The sequence below is a fragment of the Mustela erminea genome, chromosome 7, assembly GCF_009829155.1.
Source record: "Mustela erminea isolate mMusErm1 chromosome 7, mMusErm1.Pri, whole genome shotgun sequence".
Classification (NCBI taxonomy): domain Eukaryota; kingdom Metazoa; phylum Chordata; class Mammalia; order Carnivora; family Mustelidae; genus Mustela; species Mustela erminea.
Window position 1 is genome coordinate 112,260,540 of NC_045620.1, and position 19,367 is coordinate 112,279,906.

Genomic DNA, 19,367 nt, shown 5'->3' on the forward strand with positions numbered 1-19,367 from the left:
AAATTGTATGCGATTGTTTCCCCTCTGCTTATAAAGATACAGAAGTTTCCACGGACTCAGGTCTTCAGATGGCCAGCGCTATCCCTAAGTCCAGCCTCTTTTTCCTTGTCTGTCTTGTCCCTGTGTCACAGCATGCCACCTATCAAGTGTATGGCCCATTGCAGCCACACTCCTGTCACTACTGAAAACACACTGTGGATGGTACCAGTGACCTCCCAACCCAGGCACGACAACCTTTCCTCATTTCATTCCTTGCTTTTTCTGCTGCAGTTGGCAGGTGATGCTCTCTCCTTTCCTCCTAGGAACTTTCTTCCATTTATTCTTTCGGGACCCACATTATTCTTGTTTATCTTCTAATCCCCCCCCCCCCCCCAATTTTCTCTCTATGTCCCTACCCTTAAGTGTGAATATCCTCCAGACCATGTGGCTCTGTGTTCTTTTTTTCTGAAACATTTTTGCCTTTGAAGAAGTTGGCTCCTCTTAGAACATCACTTTTCCACATCTTGGAGGCTTTCCCTAATTGCCCCTCGGAGACTTGCTCCATGTTCTGTCTTGAACGTAATTATTGTCCTCACAAACTGACCCTTTCTTCTGCCTGCCATAACTCAGCATGCTTCTTTGCGGTTTCTTTTCCCCTTGGCCTTGAACAAAAATAACTGTCCAGTCAACTAGGCTTGAAACCTTTATTGTCACCTGAATCCTTTTCCTTTTGCCCCCAACTGTCCTGCCTTTAAACCTTAAGTCCTGTTGGTCCTTCGGGTAGTTTGTCTTCACCCAGTCATTTCCTCATTTATTCCTTTTAAATGCTGTCTAAACACTTCCTGCCATAGAAAGTGAAGATTTAGCTCATTTACCTCACCTCTCACTCCCCACCCTTTCTCTCAAATCATTATTTCATTTTCGTAGCTTGTGTATACCCCAAGAGCAGATTGTGCCTCTGTTTTTTCTTGTCAACATCATCTCTCAAGGTCATGAATCTTATCTGATGACTTGGCATTTCATAAGGTGAGGGCAGTGGCCATCCCAGTCTTGCCTCCCCTTCTCCTCTTCTTCTAGAATCTTCCAACCTTCTCTGGCTAACTCTGTACATTAATATCACCAGAGTTGGGAACCCGGTTGTTCCTGACAGTTACAGCATTTGCAATATCTTGTCCATGGGAGTACCACTCAGTGCTGGGGTCTCTCTGTGTGTGTCGTGGTTCGCTCTCATGTATGCTCCTTGAAGAAGAGTGTCCTAGTATCACGTTTGAATGTATTCTCCATTTTTCTTTCCAGTGGTTGCATTTTATACCAGATAGTCAAGTGTCTCCAACATTGCAGTTGTATTTTCCATTCTTGTGACTCCTTTTCCCCCCGGGATCATTCTCCTGGAACTCCCTGTCTTCCTGATTTCCTGGCACGCATCTTTTCAGGGGGAAAACGGGAGACCAGTCTTTGAGCTAGAGGAATCCAGAATCAAGAATGAGAAGACCTTGCTCTGGGAGTGGGGAGCAGTAAGTTTTGTGGTTTATACAACATAGTTCCTTTCTTTTAGAGAAGAGTATGCATTTTTTTCACCCCTCAGAAGGGTGGAAGTCTGACTTCTGGATGTTCTGGTGGCTAGAGTTGGGGAGGATAACTGCCTTTATATAAAGATTTTTAGTCACGACACCAGTGTTCAGCTCTACTTTTTTTTTTTTTTTTTTAAATCACCCTTTGCTTTACTTGGTTTCAGGTCTAAAACTCCTCTGTGCTTCCCTGAGAAGATTGTCTCCTTTGTTCCTGTGCCCTCACTCTTGACTAGTGCCCTTACGCCTACTGGTTGCAACCCATTAGGGAGTCATGAAGTCATGAAATCAATGTAGTGGTTCAGGACTGTCACTTAAAAAAACAGATGAGCGGACAAAATCTCAAAGTGTCCTACACATGCTAAGGGTAAATAATGTTTTATAACACTTATTTTAGTTAAATAAAAACACAGACCTATATGTATATACACGGATTGGATCTCCAAGTAAAATGGACTTCTTACTGCAGGTTGAACTAAAAGAAATTAGGAAGATATTTTTCAGGCCATGGATTCCTCCTGGCTGCTACAACAGTCAGCATTTCTCAATCCAATTTGAATCTTACAGATTTTTTGAAATATCTCTTGTGTGTTTATTAATGGGTACAGCGAACCATGTTTAGTCCCCTTTGCGGCACAGGTATTGACGAATCCAAAGCCATGCTGGAACAGGGACCTAGAAATCCAGCTTGGCTAAGTGTTAACTCCTTTACAGGATTGAGGGCTGTATGTTCTGGGAGGCCCAGTGCTGGGAGGAGGGAGGAGCACTAAGGGCCTTGGGATAGCAGCTGTTTATTAGAACAGAATATTTCCATATATTAATGACTTGTGTGGCTGTACTGTTGTGTAACAGCCGAATGTCAACTCTGGGTTTAAATTTTTTTTATTCCTTATAATGTTAAGGAAACCTTTGGAGGTAGGTGAGACATTTTAGGTATCTAAAACAAAACAAAAACCCCCCATTTTGAACCAGAGGTCCTACAGTTTTCATTTTTAGCTTAATTTTCTCAAATATTTAGTTCTCTTAAAAAAAAAAAATTGTAACGTGCGGCACCTGGGTGACTCAGTGGGTTAAAGCCTCTGCCTTCGGCTCGGGTCATGATCCCAGCATCCTGGGATCGAGCCCCGCATCAGGCTCTCTGCTCAGCCGGGAGCCTGCTTCCCTTCCTCTCTTTCTGCCTGCCTCTCTGCCTACTTGTGATCTCTGTCTGTCAAATAAATAAATAAAATCTTTTCTAAATAAATAAATAAAATTGTAATGCTCTGACACACCTTATGCTCACTAGTGATAGACAAGCCTCCCCACCCCCCAGCCCTGGGAGAGGAAAGAATGGAGAAAATCCAATTGAAATGAAAGGAGGGAGATCATTCCTGAAATACTTAGACAAAAGAGAAGAGTTAAAGAGGATATGTATGTGTAAGAGGTAACGAGGTGGTCTGGAGTGGAAGTAACTGAATGGTGACATTAGAGGGCAGAGTGGAGGCCAGCCGTGAAGGGAGGAAGAGAGAAGAGAATGCGAATCCTGGCTTGGTGAAATGAGTGATGGCACGGCTTCCTCCATTTGCCCCAGCTGGTGCCGCCGTCCGTGGCTTTGCTTCTTTCTTTGTGGGGCTGTCCTGCACAGTGACTTCAGTCTGTTCCTGCGTGTTGACACTCTTGCCCTGGGGGAAAGGAAAGGTGATGGAGGAAGGGGAAGTGCCGTTCAGGTTAGCTCCGTATCTGCGCTGTGTTTGCGACTTGCCTAGTGTTTCTATTCTAGTGACACTTCAGTACCATTACAGTGGCTCATTTCCCTAAGTCCCGACTGGCTGAGAGTTTTTATTCAAGTTCAAGTCCCGGTAAGCCCGTCTTCCTTGTTTGCTCATCACTTTCCAGGTAGGTGTAGGGAAGAGGAGCCCATACATAAGCTTTCAGCTCATTTTGTGGTGCCTCTCACTTTTTTGATTCGGAGGGGAGAAAAGGGAGGACCTTGACTAGCAGGCAGACCCCCCCTCCCCACCTCCCACCTGGCCCGCCCTGCGTCCATCCTACCTGGCAGCGGTCAGAGCTGGAATGCTGTCCTCTTGCCAACAGAAGTACTTCTGCCAACAGGTGCGCCAGCAGCATCGGGACAGGATGACAGCATAGCTGGGGAGTGAGTTGCTCCAGAGACGAGAAGAAGGGCTTCCCGCTTGCGCGAGGCTGATGGAGTAGACGTGTGGTTCTTATCATTCACCGCCAGATGTGTCCAGCTGTTACGCTTTCTACTCGATCCCAACCAAACATGCTTAAAGTTCAAACCAACACTTACATCATCAAAACAAAAGTGTTTATAGCATTAAGCCTTACTTAGGCTTTTAGTAATTTAAGTCATTAGTCTAGTGATAGAGGGAGTGCCCGTCCATGGAATTGTGTCTGGGAAAACTCAGGCCCACGGTGGGTTTTCCTAGGCTTTCCTGTCCCACAGAAGAACTCATTCGTCAGCTCTAGTTAGAGTCAGCCAAACAGGCTGACTTTATTCGGGACTGTTCCCGATTTTGATGAGATACTGTGTGGTGCTGTTTTGGGTTGCTTGATGGTTGACCTTTCATACTCAACCTGTCACAGTGTCATTTCTTCCTCTCATCTAGAGTCCCTCTTTAGGAACACTCTTTGGGGCTTTGGATTACCTTATCAGTGTCTATCCCAGTCAACCATTTTCTAAGTTCCAGTATCATAGTTTGGAAATATTTTGATTGATTGAGGTGGTTTTAATGTGCCACATTCGATAAAATTCAAGGTTACACTGGAAAGGTCTCCTTCCATAGGCTCTGTTTGCTGTAAAAATGCTCTGTCCCAGCAGTTTTGGTAGCAATAAAGCATTTTCTGGAATTAGTTGGTTATATCTTCTTTATATTATTTGATTATTTATTCATCTGGTTTAGCTAATAATTTTAGTCCTGTTCCCCAGGGAATTTTAAATCTGGGCAAAGGCTTATTATTTTAAAGTTAACATGCTGAATAATATTCTGTCATGTATATATTACCACATGTTCTTTATCCATTCATCTATCTATGGACGCTTGGGCTCTTTCCTTGTCGTGGCTATTGTAGATAATGCTGCTGTAAACACAGGGGGTGCATGATCCCTTTGAATTAGTATTTTTGTATTGTTTGGATAAAATACCCAGAACTAATATAACACTGTATGTTAACTATGCCAGATTAAAAAAAACCAAACAAACCCAACTTAAAAAAAGAATGGTTTCCATTACATGGAACAAAAGAGAACTGTCCTCGAAAATGGCTGGGCCAGAGGGTGGTTGTGTTCAGGAGTCCCCAAGGTTCTTGACTTGTGACAGTGAGGAAATGAGATTGTGCTTAGTTATTCTTACCATTGTTGTTATTCTCAGGAACTAGTCATTATAAAACATTTAACCAGAATAGTACAGTTTTTAGTTATTATGAGATGCAGCATAAAATATTTAAATGTTAACTAGAAAAAGTTGAATGTTTCTTCCTTATCATAATTGTATTTCAAGAAATAATTTAAAAAATTCTTTTTTTCCAGTTTTTATGGGTTCACAATTTTTTTTTTAAAGATTTTATTTATTAATTTGACAGAGAGAAATTACAAGTAGATGGAGAGGCAGGCAGAGAGAGAGAGTTAGGGAAGCAGGCTCCCTGCTGAGCAGAGAGCCCGATGCGGGACTTGATCCCAGGACCCTGAGATCATGACCTGAGCTGAAGGAAGCGGCTTAACCCATTGAGCCACCCAGGCGCCCCTGGGTTCACAATTTTTATGAGCCTTTTCTTCTTTGCCCTGTGTGTGTGACAGAGGTTCTATGGTACTGGTTAGGAGCGTGAGGCTCAAGGAGCTTGCCCATCTTCCCTTCTGACATTAGGAAGGTCCCACCGTTTACTGTTCAGGCTGATTGTTGACTGTTGATTTTGCACAACTGGTCAACCTGGGAATTTCTTTCATAGTCCCCTTTCTGTTTTTCCTTCTTCCTTTCCCCTCTTTGCATTTCCAATACTGTCTACTTATCAGTATATATAAAATGTGCTTTTTAAATATGGGACCCTTCTCATGTATAGGTCATTGTCTTTCTTATGTATAAATGTCATGTGTACTGCATACAGGCTGTACTAACTTTGCTCTGAATCCTGTGATAGACTCCGTCTGTGGTGGTCTGTTCAGCCTATTCTGGACTGTATAGGCACAGTCCCTTTTTACATTAAGGTTCCTTCTTTCCTTCTGCCTTTCCTTCCTCCTTTCCTTCCTTCCTTCCCTTTAAAGATTTATTTATTTTAGAGAGAGAGAGTGTGTGTTTGTGTGTGCACACGTGCGTGTGTGCACAAGTGAGGGAGAGGGAGACAGAGTGTGGAGCCTAATGCAGGGCTTAGTCTCACAACCCCCAGATCATGACCTGAGACCAAACCAAGAGTTGAATGCTTAACTTACTGAGCCATCCAGGTGCCCTGTGTTAAGGTTTCTAAGCATATAAGTGTTTAGTTCCTAGTATTATAATTGGCAACTACAGTATTTGAAGGAAAAACTGAGCCTGGTGTGGAGTCTGTTTCCTAAGTTAAATTTCTTGTTTTTCCCACCTTAGCTTTAAAAATTCATAATTAATTTCCCTATCCCGGCTTTGTTTCTTCCCAGAGTGACACCCCTGTCCTCACAGAATGTGATGATTCATCATGGCCAGACCCAGGATTACGTGCTCAAGCCTAAGTACTTTGCAGCCCAGAAGGTGATTTCGGGAGAGCAGTCCACCGAAGGTTCGTTCCCTTTGAGATACGGGCAGGGTCAAGTCCCGGCACCTTTTCAGTGTGAGTATAGTCCAGTCAACGATTTTTCTAAGTTACAGTACCATAGTTTGGAAATACTTTGTTTGGTTTAGATGGCTTTAATGTGTCACAGTAGATAAAACCTAAGAGTCATTAAAAAAAGAAACCAAAAGACCAAAAAACAACCCAAACACAACAAACCCACCCTGGTTCCCAAAACAACCAGACAGCAGCCCATTTTCTATATTTTTGAGGAATGGCAGTTTCCTTGGATGTTGGCAGAGTCTGCAGTGACCTGCCTGTAATTTCTGCAAGATGGCGCCATTTCTGACACATGCTTGGTCTCCTTTTAGATACAGTTGTATGCCAGACATGTTTACATTGATAACATATTTTCTTTAGTAAAATAGCCAGGATTCATGCCCTTTGACATGTCTGAAATGCCCTGCATTACTCTCTGAGGTTCACCTCCGGTGGCTATTTTTATGACCCGAGTTCCACTTTTCAGTATATGGCGTGGATGGTGTGGCAGGTTTTCGTCTGAGTTTGTAAAGTGTATTGTATCGGTGGCCAGCTTGGTTAATATCTCGCTATGTGGGAAGCTCAAGGACAAGCCCTGGCTCAAAGGGTGGGGAATGTGATGATTTGTGGTTTAGGTATTACAGAGTGTCTGCTGGCAGCATCTGGAGGAAATGTTCTGGAGTTCAGAGCCGAGAGAGCGAGACGCACGCGCTCGTTCCAGCAGCTTCCTGCTCCGTCTCACGTTGACTGATTGCCTCCGCCACAAGTAATGAAAGAGAATGCCAGTTGTTTGGTTGAAAAGGAGTGTCTTTCACCACCAAAAAGAGTGAGGATAGCTGAGAGAGAGTGTTTACTGCTGTTGGGTCCTTCAGACATCTCTGTCTGCATGGGTTTGGTTCCATGGACTTGGGCCACCTCCCTGAGTTGGTCACCGTTCGAGAGTGGTTGACTCTTCCCTGAGAATTGGTGACTTAACAAAAAGAGTATCTCATGTAAGGTTTGCACGTTGCACTTTTCGTTTTTTTTTGTTTTTTGTTTTGTTTTGTTTTGAGAAAATTCTGCTCAGTGACCTGAGGCTGGATTCCCCAGAGCAATAGTAGTTGGATGAGGTTGACTGGACAAGCAAGCTCTGGGGATTTTCAAAAGGGAACAGTGGAGAAATCCTATAGATGATCTCCTTGTCCACTAGGCAAGACACTTCCCCATTATGTGTGGAACAATCGAGGTGTCCATCTTGTTTTTAAAGATCCTTTGATTTAAGTGCTTCATAACTTATTCTTTGTGAATATCCCTGAGTATATAGTATTTGTCTACTCTTAATTAAAAAAAAATAACCCCAAAGAGGTATTTATTATTTCCTTGGATTTTTATATAGATCAAGGATTTCATAGATGCTTTCCAGATTTAGATTGTGATAGGAGGAGAGTTTTTGGAAACTTATACTCATACTGGTAAAGGAGAGAATTTTGAACTGTATGGAAACATCAGGAAAAGATGGTCTGAAAACCACTGGTATAAAACTAGAGATAATACTGGTTTTGATTTGTTGATGATTTGTTATTGGAATGACGGGTCCCACAATGTGTGTGTGTATTTTAAACTCTCCGACCTTCTGAGAGGTCTTCTGGACCAGAAAAGTCTTCTGGAAGATGAAATTACATTTTAGAAAAATAGGAAGAGAAGTTTATCTGTATTGCCCCTAAATTTCTCACCCATTCTGTTTAAATGTCGTTTTTCCACAGCTGGGAACTAGTAAAGTAATTCAGGCTAACACATAATCACAGTGATGGGGTTCTCTGCTCAAACTCCCCAGAAGTTAGTGGCTGTTCAAAAAAAAAAAAAAAAAAAAAGGCTTAGGAACTAATTGAAATAGGCATTTGGGAAGGCCAGGAAAGGAGATGTGGCTATTTTTTGCTGAGCCCAGAACTCTGTTGAGAGCTGGAAGGCTAATAGGAAAGTTTTAGAAAGAGGTAATTTGGCAGGACCATGAGGATACGGATATGGCAAAATTGAGTGAGAACAACAATAGAAAGATTAAAACTAGAAAGGAGGGACAAGGAATACTAAGAACCTAAAGGTAATGTCTTTGCCTTAGGTGAAAAGAGCCCCCAAGGAAACCTTACATATAATAGAAAGGGAGAGAAAGTTAGCAAAGTCCAGGAAAAGCAGGAACTTCTAATGTCTTTACTTTCATCCTTATAGAAGAGATCAAATATAAACAGACGAAACTCTCATTTTGCTGAAGAATTTTAAGGTCCAGTTTTAGGTGTAGATCATCCTGACTCATGAGAAAAACAGAAGATATTACCAGCAGGTAGGGATAATATGTCTTGGAAAGAGACTTAGCAACCAGCGCCCACCGTCGTTACTTTTGGGAAACTTCGGCAACTAAAGAAAACATTGAGGTTGGCAAAAGCCAAGGGTTGTTTTCCCTGTTGAATTGAAATAAAAGAGGTGGTCTGCTGTAGTGAATGTAAGTTTAATAGTACCATGCAAACAGCATTCACGATACTTACTGGGAGCTCTCAGCATGGTGTAAATTAACCACCTTGGAATAGGGGAGCCATAGCCCTGCAAGCCCAAGTGAATAAGGATTTGCTGTTGATGCCCAGGAGACCAAGAGAGAAAATGGTCAGAAGGAGCAGGAAAAGGATGACAGTGGTGGGGGGTGTATGTGATGGGTCCAGTAAAGCAAAGTGTGTTAATATGTTATGTCTAGCACTCTCTAGATAAAGTAGATAGGCAGAAACGAACTCCCTCATTGCTACGGAGGTGTTCTCTGCTGTAAAGCATGAGCATTTTATTAGAATTTCCCGGAGATTTGATGACCTGATGCGCCATCCCTTACCACTGTGCACATTCTGCGTTCCCTGTTTTCGTTCTGTGCTTTGCCATCCTTCTGAGTCACTTCCCAGGTCGCTTGACATCCTGTGTTGGGCGTTGGCTGCTTACTGGTTATCGCTAGTGACAGATTCATAGTGGGGCTATGCTGTATTCATTGGTCTTAAGAATTTAATTTGCATGAGTATCCGCTACAGCAGGGGTCTGTAAACTTTCCCTTGAAGGATCTGATAGTAAATACTGCAGGTTTGGTGAGCCAAGGTTCATAATCGTGAGGATGTTATAGATAGGTTCTTACGTGACTATTACAAATGTGACATTTAAAAATGTGAAAATCATTCTTAGCAGATGGGTTGTTAAAAAAATATATATATTTATTTATTTTTTTTGAGTGGCTGGCTTGATTAGTCTCCTGGGTGGTCAAGTATGCCAGGTGCCGATCTAGTGACTTAGTCTGTCAGTGTACAAAAAACTTCTAGGTTTTGGGCTTGTAGGTAGCTAGGTCATACCCATTGAGCTAAAAGCTGTCCAAGAGGCTCTGTCTGTCACCAGCTGTCCTTCATTGTCCCTATCCCTGCAGCCCACCCTCCTCACCATCGTGATCTCAGATACGTCTCCATTAGTTCAAAGGCAGCCAAAAATGTATGAACTACTAGACCACTCTTGTCTGATAAGTCCAGTTTCCTTTCCTGTTAGAATGGCAGGCCACACAGCAATTGGGAAAATAATGGATGTCACTCCTGTGTTCAAGGAAAGCCATTTAATATTGACAGAAATAACATTTTTATTGGATGAACCGGTAACTGCCATCTGGCTAGACTAAATCACATTAAGGTATCACCTGAAGTCCTCCAAAAGTTAAACATTGTGACTGTAGGACCCATCGTTTCCACTTCTAGGTATATATCCAAGAGAATTGAAAACATGTGTTCACACAGAAACTTGTATACAAATGTCCATAGCATTATTCATAACAACCAAAAAGTGAGAACAACCAAAAAGTCTCTCATCTGATGAAAATAGAAACCAAATGTGGTGTATCTTACAAGGGGTCGTTCAGCCATAAAGAAGGAATGGAATACGGATGCGTGCCACAGCGTGAATGAACCTTGAAAACATGTGGAGTGAAGGAATCCAGACAAAAAATGATTCAGATCACATATAATTCCATTATACGAAATGTCCAGAACAGGCAAATCCATACAGACAGAAAGTAGATTAGTGATTGCTAGGAGTTGAGGAGAGGGGGAGTGATTATTTATGGATAAGGAGTTTCTTTTGGGTTGGTAAGTATTGTGGAATTAGGTAGTCATAGTGGCTGTATGACCTGTGCATATATTAAAAGCCCTGTTATGTTAAAAAAATTTTAAAGTAATATATGTGTGTGTGTGTGTGTGTATAGTTAACAAAAGACTTAGCATGAACTCCAGGAATGGAACTCCTTGGGCTCTCTCTAAGTATGGTATGGGCTGAGGGGTCTGCTTTATCCAGTATCTTCCTTGGTGACTTCTAGGAAAAAATTGAGTATATAAACCAAATTCTGTTGAGTTTATTTTAGTATTTATAACCCAGAGGAAGAAAAGTTCAAGTGACTTGATAACATTTGAAAGATCATTTTACAAAAAACAGTCGAGATTATTAGTATAGCATACGTTCAGGGGCAAACCCAAATAATTCGCACAAAAAAGAGATTAGTTTGGCATAACTTGCTAGAAAAAGGCCTCGAAGGTAGTAAGCGTCCATACGATTGTCTGCTATTATAGTAAAAACACCGTGGGATGCTTGATGATGCTAAAAGCAGAGATTATTTGTTATAATCTATGGTGAAAGGACATTTTTATCTTCGGGGTTGTAAGTACTAGACAGCTTCCTAAGGAAGGTGGTAGACTTACTTAAAAAGGAGGTCATTAGGAAGAGCAGAAATATTCATGTAACTGAAGTGGTTTGGAGGTTCTGCAAAGAGTTCTAAGAGCTAAAGGACTGGGCAATCCCTGTCTTAAATATACATCCGCTTTGTCTCTTTTTCTATTGCATTTTAGGATTTGGAAATATTTAGAAATTTAAACTTCTCTAAATCAGATTTTCCGTCGCCAGTTCCAGTTGTTTTCCTATCAAGGTGGACTTAACTTTTAAAACAGGTTATGTATGTTTCAAGGCCACCTACAGTTTTAATTTCATTTCATTTAGATTTTCTTTAATTTCATTTAAATCTTAAATTTAATTTCAAGTTTCATTTAAATTTTAAATTTCAGGAAAGACACATGTCCACTTTCCCATACTACCTTTTTAAAGTTTTAAAAGCAGATACAAGTCAGATTCTTGAAAGAATTGCCAGTTTTTCCCCCGATGTGCTGAAATACGGGGGAGAGATGGATTGCTGGCCTTTCAGACACATGGTCCTGTTAAATTACAGAAGTTCAGACAAGCTCACTATTTTCAGTGGTAAGTGTAGCCTTACTGCTTGACGAAGCAGCCATCGTGGTTCAGGAAGCAGATACGCCTCCCTCGCTGGGCCCCTCTTGACAGAAGAAAATATAATCCTGCCTGCACTGGGACCCCCTTAGCCCTGGATCCTGTGGTGTCTGTTGACTTCTCTCAGGTCCTTGAAACAGATCAGCCAACTCAGCAACCAGCCAGTGGCTGATCCCAGGCTACCTGAAATTCCTGGCTCCCCCACATGAAGGTGGAGTAGTCACCCGGCTCTCAGGCTGGAGATGGGGAGGCAAAGACGCCATTGTTCTCACAGCAGCAGTGAGGCTAAGCCCCTGCATCTCAGTTCTGGCATGACTGTAGCCCCCAGTCCCAGACAGTGAAGAGCATGGGCCCTTGGGCACGAGACCTCCGCTTTGTACTTCTAGTGACACTGGTTGAGTGTGCTAGCAGGAGCCCCCAGGCTTTGTTCCAAGTGACATCAAGAAGCATAACAAGGTGTGGAAGCATCTCAGGGTTTGCTGGTTAGGTCTCCCCCTTGAAACAGCAAGTTCCTGTGTTTGGAGTGAGGAGTGTGTATGGTTGCAGACTGATACAGCAAAGAGATTCCCTGTAAAACCATGCACTTCCTGGTTGTCCTCACTGTGGGAAGGCAATGCTTCTGCAAAGGCTCAGAGCTGACAAGGAGTTTTTTCTTTGGCAAAACAAATCCAAAGGTTACGAAGCCAGCCCTGTTTGGCCGGGACGGTTCTGCTTATCCCAACCACTTCAAGAAGGTAGATAAAAACACTACTAAAATGCTCTGGTGCCCAGTGCCAGTCTGAGTCCTCACAGGGGTTGAGTCTGTGGTATGGCTCAGATAGCCCACCATGGGACAGAAAGAAGGTGATGTGAAGAAGAGAGATCAAATTCATCCTTCACCTGCTGGCCCTTCCCAAAAGAAGAGAGAAACCCTGAACCGGCAATTGGGTAAAGACAAATGTAGATGCAATCTGTAGAGTTGAGGAAATGCAAGCCAGATTGTTCTGCATGCGACGGACTGTGATTGGGAGATCTTCAGGGGAGGAGCAGTTTGAAAATGCAGGTCAAGAGGAGTGGTCCTGAGAACCACCCAAGCCTCACTTTAGGATATCAGTGTGAAGAGAGAAAGGAAAGAGTAGAAGGAGATATTGCATGTGTTGGCAACTCCCCATGTCTGTGATGCCCTCACTGACAGTCACTGATTGGTGAGAGACCCACTGGGGCAAAGTTCTACCCATAGACAGAGTGTGCACTTCGAGGGAAGGAGAATTCCATAGGTGCACGTTCTGCTGCCCTGATAGCCCTCCCTGCATGGAGAACACCTTTGGTGGGTCACGTGCAAATAAATGTCTTGGGGATTGGGTACGAGTGGCAGTGGAAGTGGGAACCAGCCAGGAGCTAGATCTTCCAAGGAGCTGATGAAAATTAACAAACAATTTAGCATTTAAAATACTAGGTGTGAAAAAAGACTGCTTTAAAGAAGGGATTAGGGTAAATCTCCATGCTTTTTGCCTTATGAAATCAAGTCCTTGATTGCCTTATGAAATCAAGTCCTTATGAAATCTCCATGCTTTTTGCCTTATGAAATCAAGTCCTTGATTGGTCTGTTCGGTCACCCACACCACACTTTGTGTGGGAATAAGGAACCTTGAGCCAGTTTCCAGCTGTATGTCAGTGTGGCTGTTAGCACTGTAGATGACTAGAAGAGTATCACCTCTTGTTGGCTTAAATGCCTAGATGCCAAAGCAACAGCATTCCTTGGTACAAACTGTTGTCGAGAAAACATTCCAGTGAATACGGGTGAAGGATCAGGGTTTTGCTGAGCTGATGTCCTTAAAAATCTATATTCCACTGAGTCCTTTCCTGCTGTAGGGAAGGATTCATGTGCCGTCTTGCCATGGCCACTGTGCCTCATTTGGGGGTGGTGAGGGCAGGTGGTATGTTTTATCCAGGAGTTGTCTGATCACATCCCAGTCCAGGAAGGTCGGTGAACATTAACGTTCTCTTTGCCTGTTGATTGCTTACACACAGTAGAAGATTGCTGGGCAATGGTCGACATAGTGGTCGAAACACTTCCAGGAAGCTTTTCCAACAATATTAAAAACAACAGTGGAGGAAAGCATACAGTGAAGGGTTATGTAATCTAAATTCTCCAATGGGAAGCCTTTCATGCCAGAGAAGGAGGTTTCAATCCCAAGGGTCCAAGATTTCATAATAAATAAACAAAGTAATCCAAGGATATTTCTGGATATTGGGACCAAGTTCAAGATATTGAGAAATAGATTCTATATGGTTCCAGAATATTCTGTGATCAAACCGTGATAATGGTGGGGGAAAATGCCATGAGTGAATTTACAGGTTGCCTGGAAAGTGCAGAACAGCATTTTGGGAGGAGAAAATCCGTGTTTGAAAAAGAAGAGATGCTTTACTCAGCCTTTGGATTTCTCTGCCAGAGACAGAGGGCTTTACTTTGATTTTAATTCTGAATAAGAAAATAGTTTCTAGGGAATAATCATTGTTAAAGTTGCAGTGATAGTTTTGATTCAACAGAAATGAGACTGTACAAAAATAATGCTAAGGAGATATTCCAAAGGGAATTGAAATAAAATGTGTTTTTACTCAGGTTAGTCCCTTTAAAGAGGGGTCCTCTTAGCATTGAAAATTACTGCCTTGTGGCGAGTCTGTCTTCCCCACTCTGAGGTAAAGCCCTTCCTACCTCCCTTGCATTTTATGACCTTTGAGAGTTTGTGTTGTAATTTTCTACAATTTTAGTTCTGCATGATTTTTTTTTTGGTATTAGTATTAGCCCTTCATGAAATTGAAATGTGCCTTTACTGAAACCCAGTTGCCCAAGTTGTGTTCCCGTACAGAGGAAGTACAAATTCACACACGGTTGCGATGGGAGGGAAACCTTTCTTCCCTAAGAGGTAATTGCAGTAGGATTGTATTTGAGTACCTCTTCTGACAGGAAAACATTAAACCACGAAATGTGTATGTGTGATGCATGTATATGCATCTATACACATGCATGTTCAATCACAGACATAAACGTGTGTTATTTCAAGAGTTATTTTTCTGAAGCTGCCTACACTATCCATCTCACCAGGATCTGTTAAAAAAAAAAAAAAAAAAATTTCATGTAGCCCTCACAGCGCTTCCCACGTTCGCTCTTCCCAAGGTCCCAGCATTTTAACTAAATGAAAACTTTAAACTGGCCGTGGTTGCTCTTGTGAAAAACATCACAGTTATTTCAAAACCCCTGTAACCTAGGAACAGACCTAGAAAGCTTCGGGGAAGAACAAGAATCTGGACAGCAGGGGGGAGGGCGGTGGTTGTGGCTCCCTCTGGTAGGTGGCCCCCCGGGCGGCTTGCGTGGGATCCAGTGCTCGCTGCTAAGGATGCCGGGAGCCGCAGCTGTGCTGCTTGTTTTACTGCAGGCCACTTAATGGCTACAGGTGCATCTCCCGATGGCCACTGCCTGCCTCAGATCCGGCCGAAAGCCGAGCTCTTCCGCCCACATGTTCAGTTTCCATGCCCACAGAGCTCTGCTTCCCTTTAGAGGGGTCCAGAATAACACTCCCCGAGCAAAACCTTTTGATATTTTTTTTTCCCCCTTTACTCATCCTTCAGAAATATTATGCCGCCTTTGGTGATACAGTTGGGTAGATGCTATCGGGTCCGAAGGTCTTTTTCTTTGTGTTTGTAACTGTAGATACTCAACAAAGATAAAGCCCGATGTTAAGTGGGCTTTGGTTTGTTTTTACAAGGAGAGACGCACATACATTTTGTTAACATTTTCCTGACCTATTTAGCCTTTATCCACGACAGATTTTTTTTAGCCCAGAATAAAGAATAAAAATGTAGATCTTATTCCATTTAATTCTTTCTTTCCACCTCCTCCTTGCCGAGGCGTCCTTGCAGGGATAGTGGGTTTTCCTGCCCCATTGACTTGGAGCGTGGCTGTGTGACTTGCTCTTACTAATGGAGCAAGTATGGCAGATCTGAGCTTTAGGTTGTCTGGTTCCCCTCTTCCTTGTACCGCGAAAACCCCATGGATCCAGTCCGCTGGCCTGCCAGTTCCTTTGACTTCTGCTTTTCTTAGATTACCTTAGCAAGGCACAAGATTGACTTTTTAAGACAGTCTGGGCAGTTGTTGCTCTGAGAGCAGATGATACTTTTCTAATCAGCTAGGATACATTTAGGTAAAAATGTATGAGGTCTGGGTGACCTCAGCTTCTCGCCACAGTGGAGCAGAAGATGGATAGGCACTCGACCCAAGAAAACCACCCTGAGCTGGCCAGCTGCTCTAAGGTGGCCTGACAGAAGAACGTTCCCTTAGAGGGATGATACTGATGAAGTAAGATTAATCAGAACCTTTCAAGAAATTTGTAAGTTAGGGTTGAACAGTAAGCAATTGGAGCAGAAGTAGAATACCAAGTAGAAGCAGAAACAGCCGGGAGAAGCTTTGTATCATGTCAATGTTGGGTCCAAGAATGAAGTCCAATGGCATTTTCTGAAGGGCATTTTCTGGATATAGGGCAACATATAATGGGTTGCTGAAAGTACTACAGATTTTTTTTTTCCATTTTATTTTATTTCTTTTCAGTGTTGCAGCATTCATTGTTTATGTATCACACCCCATACGTGCCCTCCATAATACCGATTCTTAATGTCTTCCCAGTTATGGAAGTATATTCTGGTCTCCACAGAGTCTGGCCTGTGTGGCTGGCTGTTCTGGGTTGTCTTGAAACCTGCATCTCCCGTTTTGCTACACACAGCTCTACTTTTCAGCCCCATCACTTGCGAGTGTGTGCAGAGCACCCCCCAGAGTGTTGTAGGCAGAGAACCCAGCGAGCACACATTCTGTTTGAACCCTTCCCCTCAACAACTGCATGTCTTCATGTCTCAGAGCACCAAAGACTGTCTTTTAGAGAAGGGTAGTCCAGCTGCGTTACTCTTCTTCCCTCCTTTAGTCTGGTCTTTATCCTATTACTCCCGAGAAAGCTTGGGGTGTTGGTAGATGCCCTGCCTGGCCTGGGGTTTCATAGGGCCTGCGGTGTTAACTAATTTATATATCAGTACCCATTTGGATTTTTTTTTTAAGATTTTATTTATTTATTTGACAGAGAGAGAGGTCACAAGTAGGCAGAGAGGCAGGCAGAGAGAGAGAGGGTGGGGGGAAGCAGGCTCCCTGCTGAGCAGAGAGCCCGTTGTAGGGCTTGATCCCAGGACTCTGAGACCATGACCTGAGCCGAAGGCAGAGGCTTACTCTACCGAGCCACCCAGGTGCCCCACTCTCCCCAATTTGGATTGTTAAAGAAGTGTTTTCAGCTCTCGGATTCTTGCTCACATGGAATGGAGAATGTCCAGCTTCTGTTCATGAGTGAGTACGGACAGGAGTCTTTGTAGTAAGACCCTGAAATCCCATCATGCCTCCTGTGCATCTTTCTCTGGTTTTGGGTTTTCAGGCCACCACAGTGGGCTATGTGTGCAAATACCTGTCAGGGAGACTCTGCCAGGTCTTGAACATGGAAATAGAGCAAAATTAGATGCCTCTTTTTTAAAGTTTTAAAAAGACTCTGAGTGGAGAAAGTGATTCATGATGTTTCTTGTCAGAGATCCCAGTTTCCAAACCACACCTTAATATACCTCAAGACCATATAATATGTATTTCTAAAAACCTGCTGAAGGTATTGGAAATTATATTCTTGTCTCTGAATGCCAGGTAATTAGGAAATTTGGACATAAGCTCATTTGTTCCCACCAATGGCACTATGTAGGTCCCATCTTCCTCTTCCCTCATCTGTGGGGTACTCAGTGCACACCAGCCACTGTGCTGAGAGCCTGATACACATTAAGTCAGGGTGTTACATTATAATATTAGTATATTGACTATTTAAAATTTACCCTACCTGTATATTCATGTAAGTTCGTTAGGAACCAAAACTGGTATGAGTTAAGAATTGCCAAAACCTGGGGTGCCTGGGTGGCTCAGTTGGTTAAGCATCTGACTCTTGATTTCAGCTCAGGTCATGATCTCAGGGTCGTGGGATCACGTCCCGCATCTGATTCCCCATCAAGCGGGGAATCTGCTGGTCACCCTCTCCCTCTGCCCTTCTCCCTGTTCACTCTCTCTCTTTCACTTAAATAAATAAATCTTTAAAAAAAAATTGCCCAAACCAGTCTTATTCCTTGGGAAGAGAGCTGCTCTGTGTGACCCAGTGCCAGATGGTGGCTGCAGTTGAGTACAGCATTATGAAAAACTGTGTTGTATACCTGAAGGGAATGTAACATCGTGTTTCAACAATACTTCTGTAATAACGGTGGGGAAAAAAGGGTGCTACTTTAGCTCTTTGCGTATTATTTTTAAGTGAATGCAAAGCCAACTTTGATGACATTTAAAAAAAATCTGTCAGCTTTATTGTTATATGTAGGGCTTTCATGACAGTTTCACTTGAAAATGATCTAAACATAGAGTTTCTGGTAAGAATTATTGAACTTAATTACTCAAATGGAAAATAAGCCATTCTAATCAATGGGTTTCTATTATTCATTGAAATCCATTTGGATACTTTTCAGACCAAGTCAAGCCATCAGATCTTGTCTGGAAATTAGGAAGGAATCAAAGTCTACAGTGGAACTTTCCTTTATTCTAGAGTCTTAAATAATAATTAGGACTGTAAAACAAACACCTTGAGATGAAATTTTCCATATTTAGAAGCGCTTGTGGGTTTTGCTATGTAATATATCATGGGGTAAATGTCACCCCTAGGTTGAGCTTTCCCCCACAGTTGCTCCACTAAGAGCTGGCCGCATGCAACGATATCCTCTTGGTTTTGCCCAGTGTTTAACAGTTCATGAATTATACCCATACAGATTATTTCATATGGCCCCTGCCATGGCCTTGTGTGGCGGATGGGTCAGGTAGCATTATTCCGTATGTCTTTTTTTCTTACTCTAGTTTGCAAGATCTTGGCGGTTGGAGCCTGTGACTTGTTTCACTGTATTCTATTCCATCAAACCTCGGAATCTTCGTTTCTCTGTCAAAGAAAAATCTTAGCACTAATTCCATTGGTTTGTTGTAAGAATGAAATGAGGTAAGGGATATGAAACCCAGTGTACTGCCAAGCACATAATATGTGCTCAGTCTGTTTGTTTCCCTCCCTTGCTACAACCTTCCCAGGTGCTTGGTATCCTGAAGTTTTCAGAGTGTGCGCTCATTGGAAGTGTAGGAGAGGCATTGGGTAGTGAGGAGAGAGTGAAGGCTTGTGCTGAAATGCCAGCTCTACCGTTTCCTAATAAAACGACCTTGGTCAGGTTTCTTTTTTTTCTATTTTTTAAAGATTTATTTATTTATTTATTTGACAGATCACAAGTAGGCAGAGAGGCAGGCAGAGAGAGAGGAGGAGGAGGAAGCAGGCTCCCCGCTGAGCAGAGAGCCCGATATGGGCCTTGATCCCAGGACTCTGGGATCATGACCCGAGCTGAAGGCAGAGGCTTTAACCCACTGAGCCACCCAGGTGCCCCCTTGGTCAGGTTTCTGATGAGCATCTCTGTAGTTTCCTAGTCTGGGAAGGGATGAGTATCATTTAAATGATTGTGGTGTTCATGTGAGCTCCGTCGTTCAGTTAGGAAATTGGTACAGGCTTCATGAGTCCGTCCGTCATGCAGACAGTGCCCTGTACCTGTAGAAAGGTCCATACATTCAGCTTCTTTCTTTTCAGAATCTAGGGAAAAAGAAAAACAGCCAAGTGT

General features: G+C 42.8%; 1 protein-coding gene across 7 annotated transcripts in view; it reads left to right on the forward strand.

Annotated features, from left to right (window-relative positions):
* LTBP1 (latent transforming growth factor beta binding protein 1) overlaps window positions 1–19,367 on the forward strand; it is a 406,687-nt gene that overhangs the window by 134,518 nt on the left and 252,802 nt on the right. For 6 of the 7 annotated variants that reach the window (XM_032352967.1, XM_032352969.1, XM_032352970.1 and 3 more), the window contains exon 4: window positions 6,172–6,341. In XM_032352967.1, coding sequence (XP_032208858.1) covers window positions 6,172–6,341 — 170 coding nt within the window. The remainder of the gene's footprint in view (window positions 1–6,171; window positions 6,342–19,367) is intronic. The other variant, XM_032352968.1, reaches the window with a different exon arrangement.